Source organism: Poecilia reticulata, linkage group LG23, assembly GCF_000633615.1.
Source record: "Poecilia reticulata strain Guanapo linkage group LG23, Guppy_female_1.0+MT, whole genome shotgun sequence".
NCBI lineage: Eukaryota > Metazoa > Chordata > Actinopteri > Cyprinodontiformes > Poeciliidae > Poecilia > Poecilia reticulata.
In genome coordinates this window covers 6,879,140-6,902,986 of record NC_024353.1, presented here as the reverse complement: position 1 = coordinate 6,902,986, position 23,847 = coordinate 6,879,140, and the positions used below count along the sequence as shown (strand labels likewise).

Here is a 23,847-nt window from a genome sequence, read left to right as displayed (position 1 = left end):
CGACCCCGCTGCGTCCATCCCTAATCACTCCGCCCCTCTGCAGAGAGAAACGGCTGCTCCATTCAAACAAACTCCGCGCCCCGGGATGCGACAGTCGCTGTAGACGGAGAGGACGGTGGCTTCAGCAGCAACAACACACCCTTTTAGTCTTAAAAAAATCACGCACACGCAGAAACACGCAGAGACACGCAGCGGGGCTCGCAGGAACTCTCACTGAGCGCAGTGTGCTAGCGGGAGGCTAACAGCTAACAGCACCGACATGGCGAGCGCCTCGTACCACATCTCCAACCTGCTGGAGAAAATGACATCCAGCGACAAAGATTTCAGGTAAAATCGGCACAAGTGGTTCCGCTTTATGGGTCGGTTCTAGGTTCCTGTTAAACCCGCTGCTGTTGTTGATTAAACGCAGTGCAGCCTTAGTAAGGCCTGAGGCTAATGTGCTAGCTGCTAGCTTCCACCTGTCTGATCATCGTCACCCGTTAGCCTGGTAGTTAGGCCCGATCCTCGGGTTAGATTTGATGTGACAGCCAGTGTTTTGCTGCCAGCTGCTGGTTATCAGGGTAACGATCGGGTCGTTAAGGTTTTAACCAGCTGCAGATGCTGGTTAACAGACAGCTAAACTGCGGGTTAACGGCCGTTGGTTAGCAGCTAGCCCGCCTGCTAGATGGTCGCCACCAGCTTCAGTCATGCAGCAGAACCAACTGTGAGGTTCTGCTGCACTACAGCTGGGTCTGAACCCCGAACTCAGGTCCGGGGATGACGTCACCTCCAACTTAACCGTGTTCCGATACGAAGCCGGTTGGATTTAACGGTGAAGTTGTGATCAGAAGCGATGCTAACTACCATTAGCAACACAGTAAACATGGCTTGTGTTGGTTTAAGGCATTCAGAAGCTGTACAGCGCGTTTTCTGACAGGTGGAACAGTTTTGTCTATGGATGACGGATTTAATGAGAGAGAGGTCCACTAGGGTTCAGGTAAGATATTTGTTTCTGCAGCAGTCACTGTGTCACATACAGGAGGCGGCCATATTGTATTTAGTATCCAGTGTTGCTCAGGGACCTGACATCTGGGGTATTCAACTCATTTTCTGAGACTTCTCACACTTATTCCTCTTAACACTTACCTGACCAGCTCACAGGGAATCCCTGAAGACATCATCACACAGGGATGCATTATGGGTAGTTGGTAAATTCCTGGCAACTTCTCAGGTTCTGTATAGAGAAGGAGAAGAAGTTATAGTCTGGAGTTTATGACAAAAAAGGATTTAAAACCTTGTAGAACTGTGTGAGAAAAGGAGGAAGACCTAACCATCCCTTCCATTGCTGGTAAAGGATCTCATCCCCTACTCCAACATCTTTCTAACTATACGACCAGACAGATTTAAACAGGAGCGGCTAAGGCAAAGGTCTTGGTTTAGCGTTGCTTTTAACATGCTAATGTTCAGTCAGAGGCCTATTCAAGTTTGTTGCAATACTGACTGTTACTGGAGATTCATTGCTCCGTTGGATACTGAATCGCAGTCGTTATTGCATGCTAATCGGAGCATGCTGGTAGAGAATATTTAGTTGGATAGAGCTGCACGACGTATCATAGTTGGCGTATTAAAATTGCAGATCAATACAGGGATGCAATATCTGAAGTGTCAGAAAATCAGACACTGCATACATCAGACTCTGAATTGGCTTTAACATGTAGATTTTTAGTGGCTAAGATGCTAAAACTCAAAGTGGATGAGACTTTGCTCAGTTTTGACACATAATGACACACAATGACACATTTTTCAGATTTTTGTGCAGCCCTTGTTGTTTATATTAGGGACGCTCCAATCAGGGTTTTTGCTGCCGATTCCGATACCGATCATCCATGAGGCCGATCTCTGCCGATCACCTGGATTGGATGTTAATTTTTTGCTTTAGGTATAAATGTTACTAAATGATTTGGCAAAATTAAAAAATGATCTGGCAATAAATTCACCTAATTTAGACATGAAACATGCAAAATACTTGCAGGCACAATACAGCAGCCATTCAGTCAAAATACAACTGCAAAACTTGCAATCAGTAAAACAATATTTAACAGTGAGATTCTTGACAGCCTAACTTATACATGAGTCAAATAAATCAGCGCTGCCTTTATTAAATAGTGTCAAGTAAAAAAGGAAACATTCATTTAAAGTCAAATGCAGGTTGCATCAAAATAAACAATCCCGGGTTACTAAATCAAAACTTCCTGAGAGCATGACATGGTTTTGTTCTGGCTCTGATCTTTCTGACTCGGCAGAGTAATTCTGCAGAATCCCAGGAGGAGGCAAAGGAGATGGATTTTCCAGAGAAAAAAGTCTCTAAAAAACTTTTAATACAAATGAAAAATATGTTTTGATTTGTTACTTGCTGCAGCTTTAAGCAGACGTTCGGTGTGAGAGTTCACTGCAGGTGGAACAGAAACGGTGCTACGTCTGTAAAGTATGACTACCAGTAGCGCGTAGCGACGGTCCAACAGCGGGAGCAGAACCAGCTCGTTGGACCACCAGCTGTTGGACCACCAGCTGTTGGACCACCAGCTCGTTGACTTAAACTATTTTTCAGGTTATTTGTTTAGCTTTACCTGCTTTCTGATCGCTCCGATCGCTGCTTTGATGTACCCAAACTCCGTTTGAAATAAAAAATCTCGTTTTTTAAATGTCATATTAGATTCGTTGTGTTGATGCATTTTGACGTGCTTCTACCCTGATTTGTCCGCCGTCACACGCAAACGTCCCGTCCACTCAGAGCGGTAAAGTTCCACGCGACAGGACTTGTTGCCGCGTGCTTGCGCAGCGTGAAGGAAAGAGGAGTTAGGCTGCAGCGAGGCACTGGTGATCGGCGATCACCAATCATACAGTTTTTCACGGAAAATAAAGATGTTAGGGTAGCTTTAGTCTGTCATTTATTATTATTGACTTGTTGGGCCGTCGGGTTCTTCTCAAATATCAAAATAAATAATTTAAATGTCATTTTTATGCTGTTATTAAAACAAGTCAACAGGTGTTAAAATGTATTTATCTTGATTGACCTTTTTAGAATCACGATTCAATTCAGAAGCCAATTTTTCTATTTAAATGGTTTAAAAATTAATTGTAAATCATGTGATTGACATTAAGACAAGACAATGTAAATGGAATAGTTTTAATACAATTTTATATTGTTTCTTACTGCATCAAAGTCCATCAGGTTATATTTTAACAAAAATGTTTGTGCAGAAATTTCTGTAACTTAAATTATTAGTCTGAGGTTAAGCTGCATGACTTTTTGTTAAATAAAACTATGAATTATTCTAAATATAATTTTACAGCAAATTAAGGAAACCAAAGTCGATTTTTAAACATTTTGAATCGATTGTGAATTCCTAGCAGTAAGAATTGTGATTTTCTGCAGAATAATTATTTCCTGCGTTTGGACAAAAAGTTTCTCTGTTAGAAAATAAGTTGTATTTCTAATTATTGACTATGTTGTTACACTGTGGTTCTTTTCTTCAGGGTTTCTTGAACAAATGGCTTTTTAAAATAAATAAAACAAAGAATGATTCTAAATATAATTTTACAAAGACTTCAGCAGATTAAAGTTGATTATTAAATATTTAGAAACAATTCAGAATCGCGATAGTCTATAGAATAAATTTCTTATAATTGGATAATTTTGTGTTATATACGATAAGTTTGTTGGTAATTATTTGACCTTGTTGTGGTTCATTTGCTTGAAGTTTCAGCTGAAACATTAAACAGACGCAGTTGCAGCAGTGAAACTCCTAAAATCTCATCAAACTCCGGGAGCAAAGCCGCCTGTTTGGTGAAGCTCCAAGGCGACGTTATCGGCTCCATCGCTTCGACAGCAGCTGCTTCTGTCCCATAAATCTGTGAAGAAATGCGCCTCGGCCGCGCTCGCTGTGGAAATTGTTCGCGACCTCGGCTGAGCGGAGCTGAGGAGTCGTTCTTATCGGAGCGCTTTAATACCAAATCAGCGGATGCTCAGCAGGAGAGGAAATGTCTTTTTTTAGGTGGAGTGTCGCTGCTGGAGTCTTCACAAATGATCTTCTTAAAGCTTTGCTGCGTCGCTGTCAAACATATGCAAATGAGTCGCCGTGCATGCAGGATGTGGCGCAGAGGGAAGCGTGATTATTGGATTGGACTCGCTGTCAGCAGATCTCATTTAGCATTAAAGGATTTGGATTAATAGCAAAAAAAAAGGAAGGAGGCTCCAATGAAGAAGTTAATAAAAAAACAACTTTAGATTTCTTTGATCTGGATGTGAAGCAAACAGTGGAGATCTGTCATAATTTCTGTTGGTGTTTTATGTTTCTGCATAAAGACGGATTGTTTTCCAGACGCCACTGAGTTCATTCCTGGAGCTAAAAACCAAAACTAGTTTGAGTTCTGAATCTCCAGCTGCCCTGATCAGGTTTTCCTCTCCGCGTTCAAAACGTCGGTGCAGAAAACAGAAACTTAATCTGATTCATGCAATTCTTTACCAAGATGAACAAAAAATAAAAAGCTTGGAAGAGTGACAGATCAACACAAAGTAGAGCAAAACTGAAAACAAGATGATCTGAAAAGTGTGGCATGCTTTTGTTTTTGCTGAAGGTCCATCTGAAAATCCTTTGTAACATGTTTGAACATTTATAATAATGATTGATCAATCAATCAATCAATCAACTAACTACTGTATTCACACTCCAAAAACCCAATTTGTTTATAAAATAACTTATTCAAAGCAGTAAAATGTATATATTTATCCAAAACTCCTCAAGTGGCAGGTTGAGCTTCATCCAGCTCAAATTCACTAAAGGAATTAAGCAAATAAAATGTTTATTTTCTTATTTAAAAGAGGAGTTTAATTATTTATTTGTACCTTTTAATATATTTCTAAAATTGCTTGTAAAGTTAAAGAGGTTAGATAAAACATCTGCAGAATGTGCACATTTTTAACTTTTATTGTTGGTGAAATTGTTGCTCGTTGTTCTTCATAAAGCAGCTCAAGTTTAGTCAGATTGGATGGCAAACAGCTGTAAACATGAACTCTGGCCTCAGATGTGCGTTTGGACTTTGACTAGGCCATCCTAACACCCGAATCAGCAGCCTGTAGCAGGTTTTAACTTTTTGACTCCATTTATCTTCACTTTATTTTTAGATTTTTATGTGTAAAAAATTTGAATCTTTGACCTTTGAACCCTGGGAATAAACGGCTAAACTTGTATTTGGTTTTAGGTTTATGGCCACAAACGACCTGATGACAGAACTTCAGAAAGACTCGATCAAACTGGACGACGACAGCGAGAGGAAGGTCAGTTTGTACGGATGACATCCTCTCTGAACGCTTTAGTTTCTGGGCTAATCGATCGATTAATTGTGATTATTGACAGGTTGTGAGAATGATCCTGAAATTGTTGGAAGACAAAAACGGAGAAGTTCAGAACTTGGCTGTCAAATGGTAAAAAAAAAAAAAAAGCATCTGTTTGTGTTTAAATTGCTGTGGGTAACTGTGGGTGCGTTTGATTCGCCAGCCTGGGGCCGCTGGTCAGCAAAGTGAAGGAGTATCAGGTGGAGACGATCGTGGACACTCTGTGCACAAACATGCTGTCAGACAAAGAACAGCTGCGAGACATTTCCTCCATCGGCCTCAAAACCGTGATCGGAGAGTTACCGCCGGCCTCCAGCGGTAAACATGACGCTAAAACTATTCCTAATAATAATAATCTTCATTTTCTGTCTTTTGCCAAGAAAATGATATAATTTACTTTAATAAGAGACTCGTTTACCTTGTCCGTGTTCCAGGCTCTGCTTTAGCTGCCAGTGTTTGTAAGAAGATAACGGGCCGCCTGACGAGCGCCATCGCCAAACAGGAAGACGTGTCGGTGCAGCTGGAGGCGCTGGACATCATGGCGGACATGTTGTGCAGGTAAGGAAACACCTGGATGCAGCTCAGAGCCGCAGGAACGTAAAGGAACCAGAAGGTTCCTGATGATGTCATCAAAATCAATCAAATAAACAAACAAAACAAGTTTATTTGTATATTTCGGCAACAAGACAATTCAGAAAAATACAAAAATAAAGAGTATAAAAAGAAAAAGTTAATTTATTTCAGTAAAGTCTAAATTAAAAACATTTCAGCTGTCGATTTAAAATGATATAATTTCATCAGATCAATAAAAAAAAATGTTTTAAAGAGAAAAGTGACTTTATGGCCGATGTACTACTGTAAATTATAAGTCTTTTTTTAGTTCATTTGTATGAAAAAGTTTGGAAACTTGCCTTAAAAATGTTTGAATTTACTGTGAGATTAATGTGCATTTTGCTCATATTACAGAACATCAACATCCTTTTCACCATGTCCACATTTTTGTGTTAAAAATATGTTTTTGTCTAATTTCCTGTGTGTTGATTGGCTGTGTGCCGTAATAATCAAAGTGAATGGAAGAAATCTGCCCCTGATGTTGCTTTAGGTGATCAACTTGTTGTTTTTCCAGACAAGGCGGCCTGCTGGTGAACTTCCATCCCTCCATCCTCAGCTGCTTGCTGCCTCAGCTCACTTCCCCCCGGCTGGCGGTCAGAAAGGTGCATTCAGGAACCTCACGTTAAATCCGCTGCCATGAATCCCTCTTGACCGTGTTTTCTTCCTGTTTCCAGAGGACCATCATGGCTCTGGGTCACCTGGTGATGTCGTGCGGGAACCTGGTCTTCATCGACCTGATCGAGCATCTGCTGACGGAGCTGGGCCGGAACGACAACATGTCCACCACGCGCACCTACATCCAGTGCACGGCGGCCATCAGCCGGCAGGCGGGACACCGCATCGGTGAGACGCAGCCCGGAGAGTCCCACCGTTCTGACCGGACGCAGAGCTGACCTTTGACCTGTCTGTTCAGGGGAGTACCTGGAGAAGATCATCCCTCTGGTGGTGAAGTTCTGCAACGTCGACGACGACGAGCTGAGAGAGTACTGCATCCAGGCCTTCGAGTCCTTCGTCAGGAGGTACGGCGCGGCGCAGCAGCTCTTCTTCTTCTTCTCCTTCTCCTTTCTCTTCTTCTTCTGTTGGCTTAACTCGTCTCTCTGCAGGTGTCCCAAAGAAGTTTATCCTCACGTTCCAACCATCATCTCCATCTGCCTCCGCTACTTGACCTACGACCCCAACTACAACTTTGACGATGAAGACGAGGACGATAACGCCATGGACGCTGAGCAGAACGATGAAGACTACCAGGGTAACAAATGTTTTCATCGCCATGTTGGAACCAACCTGGAGAAACTGGAGCGGTTCCAGAAGAACTGGACGATACGGCTTAAAATACAATGTGATTTCTGTTCAAAAAAGAAATTACAAATGAGAGAAAATAGTTTCAAAAAGTGGCTTTTATACCAGCCTGTGAGTTATACGCCTACGGGAGCATATTAGAGGAATTTTCAATAAAAATAAAGAGTAAACGGTGCAAATTCCTGCCAGAAGTTTTAGATTAATTTCAGAAAATTTCCAGAAAAAACTTGTGAAATTTCTGTACTTGAAAAGTCAAAAATGTGCTAGAAAAACATAAATTTTCTAGAAAAAACTTGGACATTTCTGAGTTTGTTGAAAAGTCAAAAGTGCTCTTTAAAAAATTCATAAATTTTCTAGTTTGATCTCAAAGTTTCAAAAGTAAAAACATTTTCTTTTAATTTTTTTTAGATTAATTTTAAAATTGTATATTTTGCCAGGTCAGGAGAAGTTTTGAGAAAATCTAGATTTTCTTTTACGTCGATGCATTCCTTGGGTTTCCGTAGCTCATCTATGGAAATCCAAGAAAAACAGTGGAGGGAAAAAACGAATCCAGATTTTCAGAAAGTTAAATCTTCAAAAACCAAAAATGTGATTAAACAATAAAATAAAACATTCGCCCAGCTCTGGGTTTTAGTTGAGCTCGTTTTTCTCTTACCTGTCCAGGTAGCGATGATGAATACAGCGACGACGACGACATGAGCTGGAAGGTCCGCAGGGCGGCGGCCAAATGTCTGGACGCCGTCGTTTCAACGCGCCACGAGATGCTGCCGGAGTTTTACCGCTCCGTTTCGCCTGCGCTCGTCTGCCGCTTCAAGGTAACTTCAAACGTCCCGTTGCTGCCGCCGAACCTTTCTGACACGAACATTTATCACTGGACGGGACAGCAGCTATTAGCCACTAGCGCCAGCAACGCAGACCTGCAGACGCCATTACTACACAGAGTCATGTTCACCAAACCAGCCTCTTCTACCGCAGGATGAGCTGGAACCTGTTACAAAAACCATTATAATGTCTTTATTTCTTATCAGATCTCTGTAAAATTAAAGCGGAGAAAATCGCTAATGTTTTAATGTGTGAAATATATATTCTCCATAAAATAAATCTATAAACTATCTATAAATAAATCTATAAGGTTATCTGTAATCTATAAACTGTGTTTATAGATTTATAAACTGTCGAGATGAAAGAGAGAACTCAGAACATTTTTCTTTTATATTGGACAGTTAATTTAATTTTACATAACTGCCCCTGTTGGAGACATAGTTTAAATACTTTATGAAATATTTTATCGTATTTGTTTGCTAAGATAATATTAAGAAATTATTGACTTAAATCAATTTCCTAATCTTGCTGAAAGGTTATCTGCAAGTTAGTTTTGTCTTATTTAAAGTGTACTAATATAGAAGCCAGATCAAAAGTACTTTGTGGTAAATAAATTTTCTACACAGAACCCAACATTCGGTCCGTTACAGTTTTATGTTTTTAGCCCTGAGCTGAACAACTTGTTTCGATATTGATACTTGATTAGTTATTTTATTTTAAATATCTGAAATGGCGTTGCTTCCTGCTTTATCCAGTAAATAGCAGTAAAACTTTGCTGCGGAAGTTACTCGTTGCTAGGTAACAGAAGTTGGGGGCAGGGGGGCGGAACTTGAAACTGCTTGTTACCCAGCAGGTTGTTGCTAGGCAACCAAAAAGCGAGTTGGTCGGTTTCCGTATTCTTTGCGTTACGGCGTCTCTCTCCGGACTCGATGCGTAGCCGTGGCGCGCGTCGGGTCCGGTGATATTCGGTTCTCCGGTCCCGGCGGTGACGGCCGTCTGCTTCCTGTGTGTTCAGGAGAGGGAGGAGAACGTGAAGGCGGACGTTTTCCACGCCTACCTGTCGCTGCTGAAACAGACACGGCCGGCTCAGAGCTGGCTGGCCGACCCGGACGCCATGGAGCAGGGCGAGACGCCGCTAACGATGCTGCAGAGTCAGGTGGGGAAAAACAAGGCAGGCGGCTCATTATGCTCGACTTCGTGGGCTGGTGCATTAAATCTCAATGAAATGCTGTGAAGTTTGTTGTTTTGACGTGAGAAAATGTGTAAAAGGTCAGGATGCCTTTGAGAGGGACAGTAATCCAGGGGTGTCAAACTCCAGTCCTTGAGGGCCGGTGTCCTGCAACTTTTAGATGTGCCTCTGCTGCACCACACCTGAATAGAATAATTAGGTCATTAGCAAGGCTCTGGAGAACTTACCTACACAAGAAGGAGGTAATTAAGCCATTTGATTCAGGTGTTTTGTACCTGTGGCACATCTAAAAACTGCAGGACAGCGGCCCTTCAGGACTGGAGTTTGACACCCCTACAGTAATCTATCATATAATTATTTCCTCTTCAGTGATGATTCCCAATTAAACTGGGAATTCAGTTTCTTCCCTCTAGATGGCGCCGTCAGCATCAACTTTGTTTCACTTTTTATCATTTATCTGGACAGAACCGTGTTTCTACAGCAGCTATAGGGTCAAAATAAAGAGATTTTTTTAATTTCCTTTTTTATTTAAGAGTATAAAGTCAATATATTAGCAGAACAAACACAAAAATACAGAATAAGTCAGAATATTACTTGAAAAATAAACAGTTGTAGGCACAATTGTTTCAAAGTCCTGCTATTGATAATTAGATGCTGATGCGGTAAAAGATGGAGTATTTTCTTATTTGTAAAATCAATGCCAAAGTATAACACCACAAGATGCTTTACTTTTTCATTTTAACTTATTTTTTAATTAAAATTTTTTTTTTTGTCATATGACTTTTATTATTAAAAATTTGGTGATATTATGACAACTTTTTTCTCGTATTATTCCAAATTACTTTTTCTCTCTCAGTGTCATGACTTTATTCCTGTAATTTAAATTTGTTTTCTTAGCCTGGCACTATTCCTCTTTGTTTTTGATAAACATCCATTTATTTTACCATTAATTAAATATTTTTGGCTTTTTCAACCCATTTATTTACATCTTTCTAATGTGATTTCTAACCTGATTTTAAAACCTCTTACACTTTAGATGAGCTTTGGGAGACGAGCTGAGGTCAGAGCAAACGTTAAAAAGTTTAATTTGAGATATTTTGGTGGACAGATGGAAAAGTATCGGTCCACCAAATGTATCAAAACTTTTATTTATTTGTCTTTAAAGCTCCGTGCAAACAGCATTGAATCATTCAACATCCACTTTAGTTTTGATTTCTTCATAATTTAGAATAAAATCTTAGTAAAAAAGTCTAGATTTTATGTTTTAACTGGACCACAATGTCTGCAGTGTAGTTTCTGTGCTGCAGGGGGCACTGTTGCTCACTTTGTGATGCTGCTGGGTTTTTCTCACCCGTTCCCACGGTGACAGGAAACCATCAGCATCCTGCGCCGCCGAACAGACTGAAGCAGGTGACAGGAAGTAGCACTCTCTCTGTCTCTCTCTGTTAATGTTGCTCGCCCTTTGCAGGTGCCCATGATCGTCAAAGCTCTTCACAAACAGCTGAAGGAGAAAAGTGTGAAAACCCGGCAGTGTTGCTTCAACATGTTGACCGAACTGGTCAACGTCCTCCCAGGAGCGCTGACGCAGCACATCCCAGTACTAATACCAGGTAACACAGAAACCCTGTAGGTTTACAGTGAAATTAAAAAGTTTTCACCCCCCAAACCCAATAAATGGTTCTGCCACCAATGGCAGCAAAATTTACCATCAGTGTTTGCAACATGATCACTCAGGAGGATTTTTCAGAATAGAGTTTTTGACAATAAACGGCTTATTTAAGGTGATATCTTAGCTGGTAAAGCTGATTTAGTGACTAAGCGACTCCATAAACTTCTTCTGGACGAGTCATTGATGAGGTTTTGGGTCATTTTCTTTCTAGAGTTCATTTGCATAGAAAGTCCAATTCGTTTGGTGAGGTCTGAATGCTAATCAGACCAAAACAGCAACTCTGGTCCGCTTAAAAACCTCGGTCACTGGTCGGCTGCAAAGAACTCTGGAATGCAAATACGAACACCTGGCGTATTGGAGACTCCTCTAAAAGCAGGAAGTGGACTACAACGCCAGGCATTCTGGGTAAATACAACCAAAACAAACTCGCTAATTAGCACTAGCAGGAGAAATGGCTGGTGGACAAAAAAGAAATTCTACAACTGCTGAAATCGGACGTCGATCCAGTTTTGTTTCCATTTGGTGAAGAAGGAAGTTGCTCTCAGTGTCTTCAGAGGTTTTTGCGTCGTTTCCTTCAGTGGTTCTTAGTACAGCGCCCCCCACAGGTCAGGAGGGGAACAGGTTGCTCAAAGGGACTCAGTCCAATGAGAGAGAAAACGGCAGTAGCTGAAAATGTAACAAATGTCGCAATTTTGGTCCCAAATCTTCAGGACGATCAGGTGTGAAAACACCCTAAATCAATCAGGTTGGGTTAGTAAAACTGTAAATTTGTTTGATCAGTCAAACTAAAATATGACCAAAAAAAGCTAATTCAAAAAATCTGTAGGGTTTGGAAAAACTTTGTAGCAAAATAATAAAAAACATTCAGATTTAAAATAGAACATACATGTTTTCTGTCCATTCCAGCAGAAAATATGTTATTATTAAACCTGTGATATTGCTGATTGTTAACCTGTGATGGTTTTTATGCCTCAGGTATCATCTTCTCTCTGAACGATAAATCCAGCAGCTCCAACCTGAAGATCGACGCTCTCTCTTGCCTCCATGTCATCATGGTGACGCACCCCGCTCACGCCTTCCACGCCCACGTCCCCGCCCTCGTGCCGCCCGTGGTGGCCTGCGTGGGAGACCCCTTTTACAAGATCACCTCAGAGGCTCTGCTAGTCACCCAGCAGCTCGTCAAGGTGGGATTCAAACCAGCGACTGAAACTGGTTCGGCGGCTCAGACGGTGCTTATTGACGTGTTTATGGTCTCCAGGTGATCAGACCTCTGGACAACCAATCAGAAGGCTCGGACAGCTTTGACCCCTCCCCCTACATCAACGACCTCTTCACCTGCACGATCAAACGCCTGAAAGCCGCCGACATTGACCAGGAGGTCAAAGAGCGAGCCATTTCCTGTATGGGGCAGATCATCTGTAACCTAGGTAACGGCCGCCTGTCAGTCACATCATGTGACATTAGAAAAAAGAAAAATAAGACATAACGCAACATCATCAAGTGTTTGACTTTTTGCTCCTGCCTGGTTTGGTTGTGCAGGTGACCGTCTGCCCAGCGAGCTTCCAGGAACGCTGCTGATCTTTCTGGAGCGTCTGAAGAACGAGATCACACGGCTGACCACGGTCAAAGGTCAGAGGGCATCAGCTAATTCACACATGAGCTAAAAGAAACACTTCAGTGATAATTCAATAAATGCTCAACCCTAATTAATACGCTGTTTTCTACTGAATTATAATCTTTGAACTAAATTATGACGATTATTATTTATTAAGATAATTGCAACATCATCGAGGAAATAGTCTTATAGCTAGCAGTGTTTTAAAATTCACATCTTGCAAATTTTTGTGCTTCCATTTGGGTCTCAACTGCCTCTAAAAACAGCAAGAGCTTAAAAAACAAATATGCAGCTTTTATTTTAGCGGTAAGTTAATATTTTTTGGTGTCTGGAAAGTGAGCAGTTTCAAAAACCTCCTGATTAAGTTGCCTTCAACGGTAGTGACCCGTTACCTAGCAACCCAGCAGAGTTTCGGTCGTTACCTAGCAACCCAATCTGAGTTCCACATGTCTGGTCAGCTGGTTTTACTGCTGTATGTGCTGCACAGTGGCTGCTGGAACAGACAAGAGTTTTGTTGTTCACTTACATCCAGAAACCAATTACTGCATTTCTGTTGGTTGTACGGACTGTGCAGCGTTGCCACCAGGCGTAACGTTGACGTTTTGTTTGCAGCTCTGACGCTGATCGCCGGCTCTCCGTTGAAAATCGACCTTCGACCCGTTCTTCCCGACGCTGTTCCCATCCTCGCCTCCTTCCTCAGGAAGAACCAGCGGGCCCTGAAGCTCTGCACGCTGGCTGCTCTGGACATCCTGCTCAGAAACTACAGGTAGCCGCCACACCTGCGCGCCCCGCCCACCGCCGTGAGCTCCGCCCAACTCACCGCTTGTTTCTGCCTCGCAGCTCCGCGGTGACGCCCGTCATGGTGGACGCCGTCCTGGCCGAGCTGCCGCCTCTCATCTCGGAGAGCGACATGCACGTGTCTCAGATGGCGCTGAGCTTCCTGTCCACGCTGGCTGTGACGCACCCGTCCTCACTGGGCCAGCTGGCCGGCGGAAACATCCTGCAGCAGCTCATCGCGCTGGTCCGGTCGCCACTGCTGCAGGGAGGAGCGCTCGCCGCCATGCTCGACTTCTACCAGGTTCACACTCATTTCTCTCACCTGGCCGTCCGGTGAGAACGGTACCAAAGTATCGTTCTCACCGGATACGGGACCAAAGTATTTGTGTTGGCTGTAAGTCAGAATAATGAAAATTAAGTGATAAATCCTGAACCAAATGAACTTTTTGACTGTAACTTAGTGATAATCACGTAATTGTAATTAACTCTGCTCAGGCTCTGGTTGCCACTAAAACCCCTGGTTTGGGTTACATGGACCTGCTGAGGATGCTGACGGGTCCAGTGTACAGTCAGAGCGCCGCCCTGCCTCACAAACAGGCGTACTGCTCCATCGCCAAATGCGTGGCGGCTCTGACCAGAGCCTGCCCCAACGAGGGACCAGCTGTGGTGGGGCAGTTCATCCAGGTGAGACAATAAAACCTCATGGAGGAAGTTTGGATCATTCCACGTTCTGCATGTGAAATCTGATTTCTGTCTTTGTTAATGCAGGATGTGAAGAACAGTCGCTCCACTGACTCCATCAGGTTGCTAGCTCTGCTCTCATTGGGCGAGGTGGGACACCATGTGGACCTCAGCAGCCAACCAGAACTCAAGACGGTCATCCTGGACGCGTTCTCCTCCTCCAGCGAAGAGGTAAACGTAACCAGTTTTCTGCTGCAACGGGCTAACAAGCTAACAGCTGGACGATTAATGGCCCCAGAATTTATCACGATAAACGATAATATTGTTTTGAGACCATTTTCAAGTTACATAATGGTAATAATGCAAAAACACCTGATTTTATTTTTCATGTTGGAATTCTTTTAAAGTTTCTCCTTTATTTTCCCAATATTATGATTTTATTATTGTTAAAAAAATGTAGCCTGGCTCTAATAAACAGAAACTGTAAAACAAGATGGCTGCCCACATTTCCTTAAAATGTATCGCCCAACCAAACTTGTAAGATTTGAGTGTGTGAAGTGAGTTGACCTCTGACCCGGGCTTGCTGTGTCTCAGGTGAAGTCTGCGGCGTCCTACGCGCTCGGCAGCATCGCGGTGGGGAATCTTCCGGAGTATCTGCCCTTCGTCCTGCAGGAGATCTCCTCCTCCAAGAGGCAGTACCTGCTGCTGCACTCCCTCAAAGAAATCATCAGTAAGAACAGCGTCCGCTGACGCTCTGTGTGTATGGCAGGCCGGTTTATCATATAATCAGGTTCACCGCATTTAAATCCCAGAGATCTGATGATGCTGGTTTATCGCTAGACGTATTAGTAAATTAAGACATCTCTCCAGATTGTTCAGTTGCAGGCACAACCTTGTTACTTAGCAACCTCAGCAGAGTTCCACTCGTTACCTAGCAACCCAAACTGAGTTCCAGAACATTTGTTCAGTTGGTTTTACTGCTATACAATGGCTGCTGGAAAAGACAAATGTTTTCTTGTTGACTTACAGAAACAACTTGCTGCGTTCTTGTTGGTTGTGCAGGAGGCTCCACTTCTGCTTTACAAATCTGTAATCAATGATGTTAGAAAGGCCTGTGGTAGTGTGTGTGTGTTTGGTTTTAACATGTGTGTGTCCAGGTTCGGCGTCCGTGTCGGGCCTGAAGCCCTACGTGGAGTCGGTTTGGTCTCTGCTGCTCAAACACTGCGAGTGTCAGGAGGAGGGGACCAGGAACGTCGTGGCCGAATGTCTCGGCAAACTGACGCTGATCGACCCGGAAACCCTGCTGCCCCGCCTCAAGGGATACCTGCTGTCAGGTCAGCAGAACGGCAGTCACCCTATAACCAACACCAGTAGCGTTAGAGTCAGACGTTCATCCGGTTCTGTCTGCAGGCTCATCGTACGCCAGGAGCTCCGTGGTAACGGCAGTAAAGTTCACCATCTCTGATCAGCCGCAGCCGATCGACCCGCTGCTCAAGAACTGCATAGGTAATTCCTCTGTTTTTATCCGAAATATGTGGGATTTTTATTCCTTTTGAAAGCAAATTTTAACAGTGTTAACAGTAACGACTATTTTTAATCTTTTAGCTTAAATGATTACATGAGAAATCTTCACAATGTGCCAAATTTTTTATCAGATTTATCAGAATAATAGATTACTAAATTAATCGTTAGTTGCAACCCTAAACTCAACATTTCTTCATGTTTACGCCATTTTTCTCATGAATTGTTATGTCAGACTTGAACTTTAAAGAAAAGAAGTTAAATAGTGTTTCTAGTAAATACATTATTTTATGGGATTTGTTGCATCTTAACCATGGAAACTGGTCAAGCCGCCATTCAGTGGTCATCTGTTTTTACTTGAACTGAATATTTTCAGTAGAAGGTTAAGAGTCTGATCCCTCATTGGTTGCTTTTTCTCCCAGGTGATTTCCTGAAGACGCTGGAAGACCCGGACCTGAACGTGCGCCGCGTTGCCTTGGTAACCTTTAACTCCGCCGCCCACAACAAACCCAGCCTGATCCGAGAACTGCTGGACTCAGTTTTACCGCATCTTTACAACGAGACCAAAGTGAGGAAGGAGCTGATCCGAGAGGTGAGGACAGCCGGCGCCGGGCGGAGACCTGCAGGTGGGCGAGGCCCAGGTGGCTGACCGACTGTTGGCTGTGCGCAGGTGGAGATGGGTCCCTTCAAACACACGGTGGACGACGGGCTGGACCTGAGGAAGGCTGCGTTCGAGTGCATGTACACTCTGCTGGACAGCTGCTTGGACCGGCTGGACATCTTCACCTTCCTGAACCACGTAGAGGACGGGCTGAAGGACCACTACGACATCAAGGTGGGTCTGTCGACCCGAAACCACACCTGTCCGGGTTCTGTTGTTACTCAGGCCGATCAGGACTTTGGTTTTTGAAGGTTTCATTTTTGAAAAATATGGATTTTTTTCCCTTTGGGTTTCCATAGTTTACAGTGATGTCAGCACACCCAGGGCGGCCATCTTGTTTTACAGCTTCTATTTATTGAGTTCAAGTCAACTCTATGATGGAATATTAGAACCAGGCTATAATTTTTTTATGTTTAATTATAAGAATAAAGTCATAAAATGTACAAGAATAAACGACAATAAAGTCAAAATAATACGAGAATACCACAATATTAACAGAATAAAGTGGTAATGTTATTAGAACTCCACAAAAAACACAAAATAAGTAAATACTTCATCATTTAATCCCTCATTAACCAGAGTAATGGGTTTTCATCCTGTTAGTGTTTTTTCTTATTTGTGGTCGGGTCCAGTAAGTGATGGTTGAATTCTCGTTGGTTCTGATAGATGCTGACCTTCCTGATGCTGGCTAGACTGTCGTCACTTTGTCCCAGTGCTGTGCTGCAGAGACTGGACAGACTGGTGGAGCCGCTCAGAGCCACCTGCACCACAAAGGTACAGCTGCTAAACACACCTGGGTTCTTCTCAAATTGAGCTTCTTCCATCCTGTCTGTAGTCGATGCTGCATTGATTCTTGGATTTGATTCAGTTGAGATGTTTTGGACCAGAGGCGTCTGGCAAATTTTAAATTCATCAAATTAAAAATGCAGAAATTAGTTTACTCCGATTTTTGCTGTTTGTTTTTACTTTCTCAACAATAAACTAAATTTTATGAAATCTGTATATAACTGTATACAATTTCCAAATTTTTGGGGCTCATCAGTTGTTTTCTGTTTTGTTGGCCAATTTTTTACCACTTGTAGTCAGAGGTCCATATAATAATTTCAAGAGCCACAAATGGCCCCTGCGCCACACTTTGAACATCCCTGATCTGGACTGTATTCAACTTAAACGTAAAATAATTAAACATATTTTCAACAGGAATGGATTAAACTATTTGTGACTAATTGTTGAACTTTTACATTGGAGAATTTTAGCCAACTACATTGATAAATTATTAATTTCCGGGTCAATTTAAATGTCTGCGACATGAACAGAAATTGAATTGGAGTGTGTTGGGTGAGATGAGCAGCCGCCTACCAGCAGAATAAAAAATGGCGTCTCTCTGCAGGTAAAGGCAAACTCGGTGAAACAGGAGTTTGAGAAGCAGGACGAGCTGAAGCGGTCGGCGATGCGAGCGGTCGTCGCGCTGCTGACGATCCCAGAGGCCGAGAAGTCGCCGCTGATGTCAGAGTTCCAGTCCCAGATCTCGTCCAATCAGGAGCTAGCGGCCATCTTTGACTCCATCCAGAGAGACTCCAGCTCTGCCAACATGGAGTCCATGGACACCAGCTAAACACGCGGACAGAACAAATTAACACGATGCACCATCCCGCTGCTGGAGCGCTAACCCCGCAGCATGTTTCCATACCAACATAACACACACACACACACACACAAAGTTGTAGTGATACACCCTCTCCTAGCGATCGATTGTTTCCATGATGCATTGCACTGATTTTTGCGTTTGGAAAAAAGGAGACTGACGGACGGCTCACATGGACAAAAAACAAAGATTGAAAAAATGAAATCTAGAAAAAAGAAATTTGGAAGCTCCTCCCATGAGTTGAAATGATTGGCTGATCTCCCTGTGCATCGTTTTTTTTTTTTCTTTTTTCTACATAATTCCAGAAAGTTCTGCAGGTACTGTAACCTGATTGGCCGCTGCTGAGTGACTGACAGTTAGCGAGTTATTTGAATGGACCAATAGGAGGAAAATATACGAGAAACAGCCTTTTCTGCCTCAGGCTGTGGCGACCAATGGGAGAAAGGCCCGCCCTAATCCTTGCAAATGATATAGGCAACCAATGGGAGGGGGAGAGAACTGATGGGCGGGGTTTTACTGTTTGTGGACCAATCAGCTTCTCCGTTGTTCTTCTGATTAAGTAGACGTGCCCTTGACTTCTTCAATCCAAGGAGGGAAGGAAGCAAGAAAGAGGAGAGATTACCGGACCAGGTTACTTCTGACCAGACCCGACTGGACCATGCTGGCTGTTGCCATGGTTACATAGAGTAAAACAAAGTATCGATTTTCTGTTGGCTGTTCTGGGAGTTCAGCTGCCTTGGACCGGTTCCGGCGGGTTCGGTCTGGTAAGCTGTGGTTGGATTTTGGTTCTACTGTGTCTCGCTTATTTTAGTCTGGCCTAGACCGGTTTAATCCGGTTTGGTCTGGTCAGGACAATCCACTGTTGTTTATCACCCGAGAAAAATAAAAAAAAGGTCCATTTCTGCCTGCCTACGTACTCCGACTGCTTTATTTGTGTTTGAATCAGATTACATAAATAAACACGCATTAATGAGCCACTTATGTAGCAATAAAACACTGGCGGCTGCATCACATGTAGGGAAAAAGGAGACTATGGAATCTTATTTGGCTTTTTAAATTTTTATTTTTTAGCAATCTGTTACTTTATCAAATAAAAAGTATTCCAAATATTAATTTCTAAACACCTCGGAGAGAATATCTGATTAAAATAGCAGTGAGACGTCGGTGTTGGAAGATAAACATTTATTTTAGCTCCATAGACGTCAAAAAGCAAAGCGAGTTTATGAATAAAAATCTTCATGTCGGTACTTTAGCAGGTCAAAATTATTAGCAGAACTTCAAGTGAAAAATTAAAATATTTGCAGTTTTTTCATGTTTCATACCTGAAATATTTTTTAAAATGCAGCTTGGGAAGCTAAATACGTAGCCGCAATGCTACATGACATGCTAATAGCTGATGTGCCAATCAAGCTAATTTATTTTCCTTAACGCTGATTGGCTGAACCCCAAAGAACATTTATATAAATAAATGCCTTAAGTTCAGCAGTAAAAATTGCTTATATCCACAAAAGTAACTTTTTCTTCAATGAATCATTTGATTATTACAGGAAGTTAATTCAAAAAGCGTGTAGCTTGTAACCTATCGACCAGAAAACAATATTTGTGGAAATATTGCATGTGTATTTCATGAAAATGCATTTTATGACTTTACATTTTAAAACACTGATCAAAAGTTACTATAATTATTAAACTTAAAGTGCACATTTTGAGTTGTGTACAACATTAACAGCACTGTGATCTAGTTCTGCTTTCGGGAGGAACTAATGTCCTCACACAGGATTCGTTTCTGACCTGAGGTGAAGATCGAGGGAGGAGATATTGGGAAATGTTTTCATGTTGAAACTGGAAGTCATCCTGCTTCGCCAAGGTGAGGAAATCCCAGCGTGTGTCAGCATGAGCTGCTAAATTAGATCACTTCCTTCATTTTTGGAATGTTTCCACTGAACTGCTAGTCACAAACAGGATTCAGGCAAATCTGAAACTGATCCTGGAAACTTGATACAAAGTTGAGAAATTAACAATTCGGTCACACATTTATTAAGTAAGGGTGTTCAAAGTGGGGTCAGGGGGCTGACTGAGGGCACCAGAATTAATCGGCACAAAACTACAACTTTTAAATCACAAAATCCTCCTTTCTGTAGAACAATACCAAGCAAATAAAACTAGGATTAGACTGAAATATGTTGCTGTCATCCACAAAGCAATGAACCTACTGTAACAGTGAGCCGAGGTTAGTGCCCTGAGGAACTCCGGAACATCGATATTTGATGGCTGTTTTTTCAGAAGAAAATATTTTGGTGTTTTAAAGGTAAAATAGTAGAATCCACACAAAGTAATAATCTTTTCCAAGCTTTTAGGTTTGTCCACTGACTGATAATTTATTTAGTTAAAATAGATTATGCTGAGTTTATTGTCAAGTAGATAAAAAATGACCTTTGTGGTGATTTTAATCAGTATTTTTTATTCTGGACACATGGCGCTCTTTCTGCTCCGTTTCCGCAGCAGCAGAGGGAGCCAAAGTTCACCTCAATGCTGAGTTTAACCTGAGACATTTCCTGAGAGTAAAACTCAGCTTCTTACCTGGCGCGACGTTCACCTGAAGATGGGTTTTTCCATCAGATGACTTTCTTCTCGTTCGGCTGCTTGCGCCTCTGATTGGCTGCTTAAATGAGGCAGAAACTGGTTAGAGTAAACAAACCCAGTGATGCTCATTCATCTGGTCTCTTAGCAACATGTGAATATCGGAGGGCCCGGATCATTGACATGCTGATGATTTTACCTCTTTGAAGCTCGGTAATTTATTCTGCTCTGATGGGCCGCCTGTAGAAAAGGTGAGAGCTGTGTGGGAGGGAGCAGAATAATTTAATTTGGGGAAAAAAACAAGATCAAAATGACCAAATGTCACAATTTAACAGCAAGGAGTTGAAATCTCCTCTATTGTTGGGTCCAGGTTGTTTATTTTTCGCAGTTTTGGGTGAAAAATGAGCAGAACTTTACATGAAGCAAACAAACAGACTTAGAGGAAGTGTGTGTCAGCGAAAGGGAAGCTGGTTGGGTGGAGGGCCGCTCTATTCTCGGTGACTCCTTCCTGTTTGGGTGTGGCTTCACAGTAGAAAACGCCTCGTCCTGCGGGGCTTCGGCTGGCTGGACATCCTGCAGATCTGCTGGCTTTTTGAAGATCAGTTTCAGTAACTGAAACCGTCGAGGCGTTAGCATCACGGCTACGCTGTGACACCCACACACAGATCGCCACGTCATTTTCGGTTCTTTTTGTTGTCAGTGTGACACAAACTGCAAACAGGAAGAACAATTATTTCACAGTTTCTGCCCAGTCATCATCTCAAAATGGTGAGGAAAATAATAGATATGTAAATAAAACACAAATTTTAATTGCCGTAACTGTTAAGAGAAATGGTAGTTTGCATTATTTTGTTGCGTTAAGAAGCTTTAATTACAACTTCTGTCAAAACATTTCAGATTTTTAATTGAATTTATCTTTTATATATGTTTCTATGTGTAGAGTGAAAAATTAGTGATCAGAATCACAATTAAGACTTTATCTGTGCTGTATAAACATTAATGCACCTGACGGAAAAACTGGTCAATTTAAACTACTTGTGAGGCACAAAATTTATTAAATGTAAACTGCAAAAATGAATTTGATGTGGTATTTTATTTTCTAAAGTCTAACTGCTCAGTAATAAACAAATTTTCAATAAAATTCAAAATTTTTGTTATGTAACTTCACAGTTTCTGCCAGCCATCACCATCAGAAAAGAAAACACTTTTTATAGCGGTAACTGTTTAGAGAAATGTTTATTATTGTATCATTATATTGTTTGTCTAACTTGATAAAGAATTAGCATCGTCGGTAGATTTGTTAAATTCTTGAAATTATTGAATGTCTCGTCTTTTTTGTATGTGTTGAGTTAAAGTTTAACAATCAAAATCATAATTAAGACTTTAACTGACAGGAGTAGAACATACCAAACACTGAAATATAACAGAGAGCCGAGATTACCGCCCTGAGGAACTCCACTTAGTAAACTCGCTCAACCAGGGAGCTATTGAAAGATTCATGATTAAAATCACAATTAAGACTTGAACTGAATGAGACAAGAATCAGCCTGAAACATGTTATTGTGTCAACCACAAAGCAATGGATATCAAAGAGAGCCGAGAGTCGGGCCCTGAAGAACTCCAGAACATTAAATTGCAGAACCTGAATATTTGATGGATCTTTTTTCTGAATAAAAGTTTTAAAGTTACATTAAGCTGGAGAATCAGCAACCAAGAGAGCAAACATCTCTGGTGTTGCTCTACGTTTCCTTAATTGTTAGCTTGAGAAAAGACAAGCTAGTTTTCTGCTGTTTATCATAATTAACCTGTTTATGTTTCGCTGTAGATTCTGTGTTGCTCCACTGTGTAATATTCATTCATCAATGTGTACTCTGATGCAACTCACAGAGCAGCAACAACGTTTCCCAATGTTTATTTTGGTTATGTTTTCTTCCTGAAAGACCTGGCAGGAAATACCTGGCCAGGTCAAAAAGGAGCCTGCATCTTGGAATATCTCCATGTCATCAGTGAAGAAACAATCTATTTATGAAATTAATGAAATAAATGAAGTCGTTTAACACTTTCAGGTAGCCTGCTGACCTCATGATGTTGTTGAACTTTGACCTGACCAGCTGTAGAAACCTCAGGTCATAGCGTTGACCCCACAGGCAGCTACACTATCAGCCTTTCTTCTAATCCTGATGTGCCCATCAGTGTGGAAGAGGGTAAATCTGGACCGCATGACTTTTTCCACACTTTCTTGCAAACTGAAGCCATTTTATGCACTCAGCATCACTGATTAGTGGTTTTATTGTGGCTAAACTAACATCTTTTCCATGCCTACAGTGTGTTTTGACAAGAAAATATATTTCTGTTTTGGATTTTTAAACATTGGTTGTGTTAATCTAATATTTGAAATTAAACTGAAACAGAATAAAAGTAATTTATGCTTCAGGAAGCGGGAACCAGCTGTAAAAGATTGAAAAAAGATGTTACAAGACAGAATCAGAGCAAAACCGGAAATTAGACTTTCTGCCTTCAAAATAAAGTGTTACCAAACGACAAAAACCAGCTAGAATAACTGAATCTATTGGTGTTGCATATAAAAGTACATTTTATCAATGCTCATTTTAAAGCAAGATGCTAAGGATTTCCTGTTTTAGTTTTATAGATGTATTTTAAATAATAAAACTAACAAAAATAAACCTCTACGTTGTCATCCAAGCTAATTTCTGAAATGCACAAACAACAGAAGTATTTGGAATATAACCGGCTGTTACATGATAAAATGAAATTATTATATAATATTTTAAACAGTTTTACTTTAATTTGATCTTACTAATTATGTTTCAAATGAATACGTCTTAATTTTGTCAAATAGACAAGTTTGTGGGTTAAAACTATTTAGTTTGGATTTTGAACGGCAGACTTTATTGCAATGAAGTAATAATGCCATCACTTTATTTACCAAGCAGTCTACTAATAATTTTAAAATGTAAATATGTCAAAAAATACAACTAACTGATTGGTTGATTGAAATTAAACTAGTTAAATATTCTTGTATAATTTAAATGTAAAGTTTATCTTTCTAAATTACTTTCTGAACACATACGTAAGAATAATTTAGAAACTAATTAAACTCCAAATAAAATATTCAAAGCAACTGAATTTAAATAAGCTCAAAAATATTTTTCTTGGTATTTTACTGCAAATTTTATTGTTGCTTTTTTCAATCAATGTTAATTTTATTTATTTTATTTTGTATCTACCTCTGTTGATGTGATTATTGTGAAGCACTTTGTTGTAAATGTGCTATATTAATAAACTTTTTTGGCTTGGAGGACATGTTTTCCTCTATGTTCTGGTTCGTTGATGGTTTTATTTTGAAAATATTTTCCGGAAGCTGTCACGTTTACGGCGCCT

General features: G+C 41.2%; 2 protein-coding genes and 1 long non-coding RNA gene across 4 annotated transcripts in view; 1 reads left to right on the top strand and 2 right to left on the bottom strand.

The window, feature by feature from the left end:
- The window catches only part of grip1 (glutamate receptor interacting protein 1), a 71,573-nt gene extending 70,429 nt beyond the window's left edge, over positions 1–1,144 (bottom strand). The window contains exon 1 of the mRNA XM_017302733.1: positions 1,126–1,144. The gene's annotated coding sequence lies outside the window, so the exon portion shown is untranslated. The remainder of the gene's footprint in view (positions 1–1,125) is intronic.
- Positions 1–18,777, top strand: cand1 (cullin-associated and neddylation-dissociated 1). Of its 2 annotated transcripts, none has more exons than XM_008400809.2 (26): positions 1–327; positions 5,242–5,317; positions 5,397–5,464; positions 5,538–5,692; positions 5,809–5,932; positions 6,501–6,588; positions 6,661–6,829; positions 6,900–7,005; positions 7,090–7,235; positions 7,949–8,100; positions 9,123–9,263; positions 10,765–10,906; positions 11,941–12,149; positions 12,224–12,392; positions 12,505–12,594; positions 13,193–13,346; positions 13,421–13,658; positions 13,853–14,041; positions 14,126–14,269; positions 14,633–14,768; positions 15,196–15,372; positions 15,449–15,544; positions 15,982–16,151; positions 16,230–16,394; positions 16,887–16,994; positions 17,611–18,777. In XM_008400809.2, the coding sequence occupies exons 1-26, from the start codon at positions 260–262 to the stop codon at positions 17,833–17,835; spliced, it is 3,705 nt and encodes a 1,234-aa protein (XP_008399031.1). In that variant the 5' UTR covers positions 1–259; the 3' UTR covers positions 17,836–18,777. The 2 variants fall into 2 exon arrangements, with proteins under 2 accessions (XP_008399031.1, XP_008399032.1); XM_008400810.2 differs by lacking the exon at positions 1–327 and adding an exon at positions 742–976.
- Positions 18,139–23,440, bottom strand: LOC108165870 (uncharacterized). The gene is made up of 2 exons (XR_001776199.1): positions 20,645–23,440; positions 18,139–20,524 (listed from the first exon to the last, which is right to left on the bottom strand). It is a non-coding gene; the product is annotated as an uncharacterized LOC108165870 (long non-coding RNA).
- Positions 23,441–23,847: the final 407 nt, after the last annotated feature.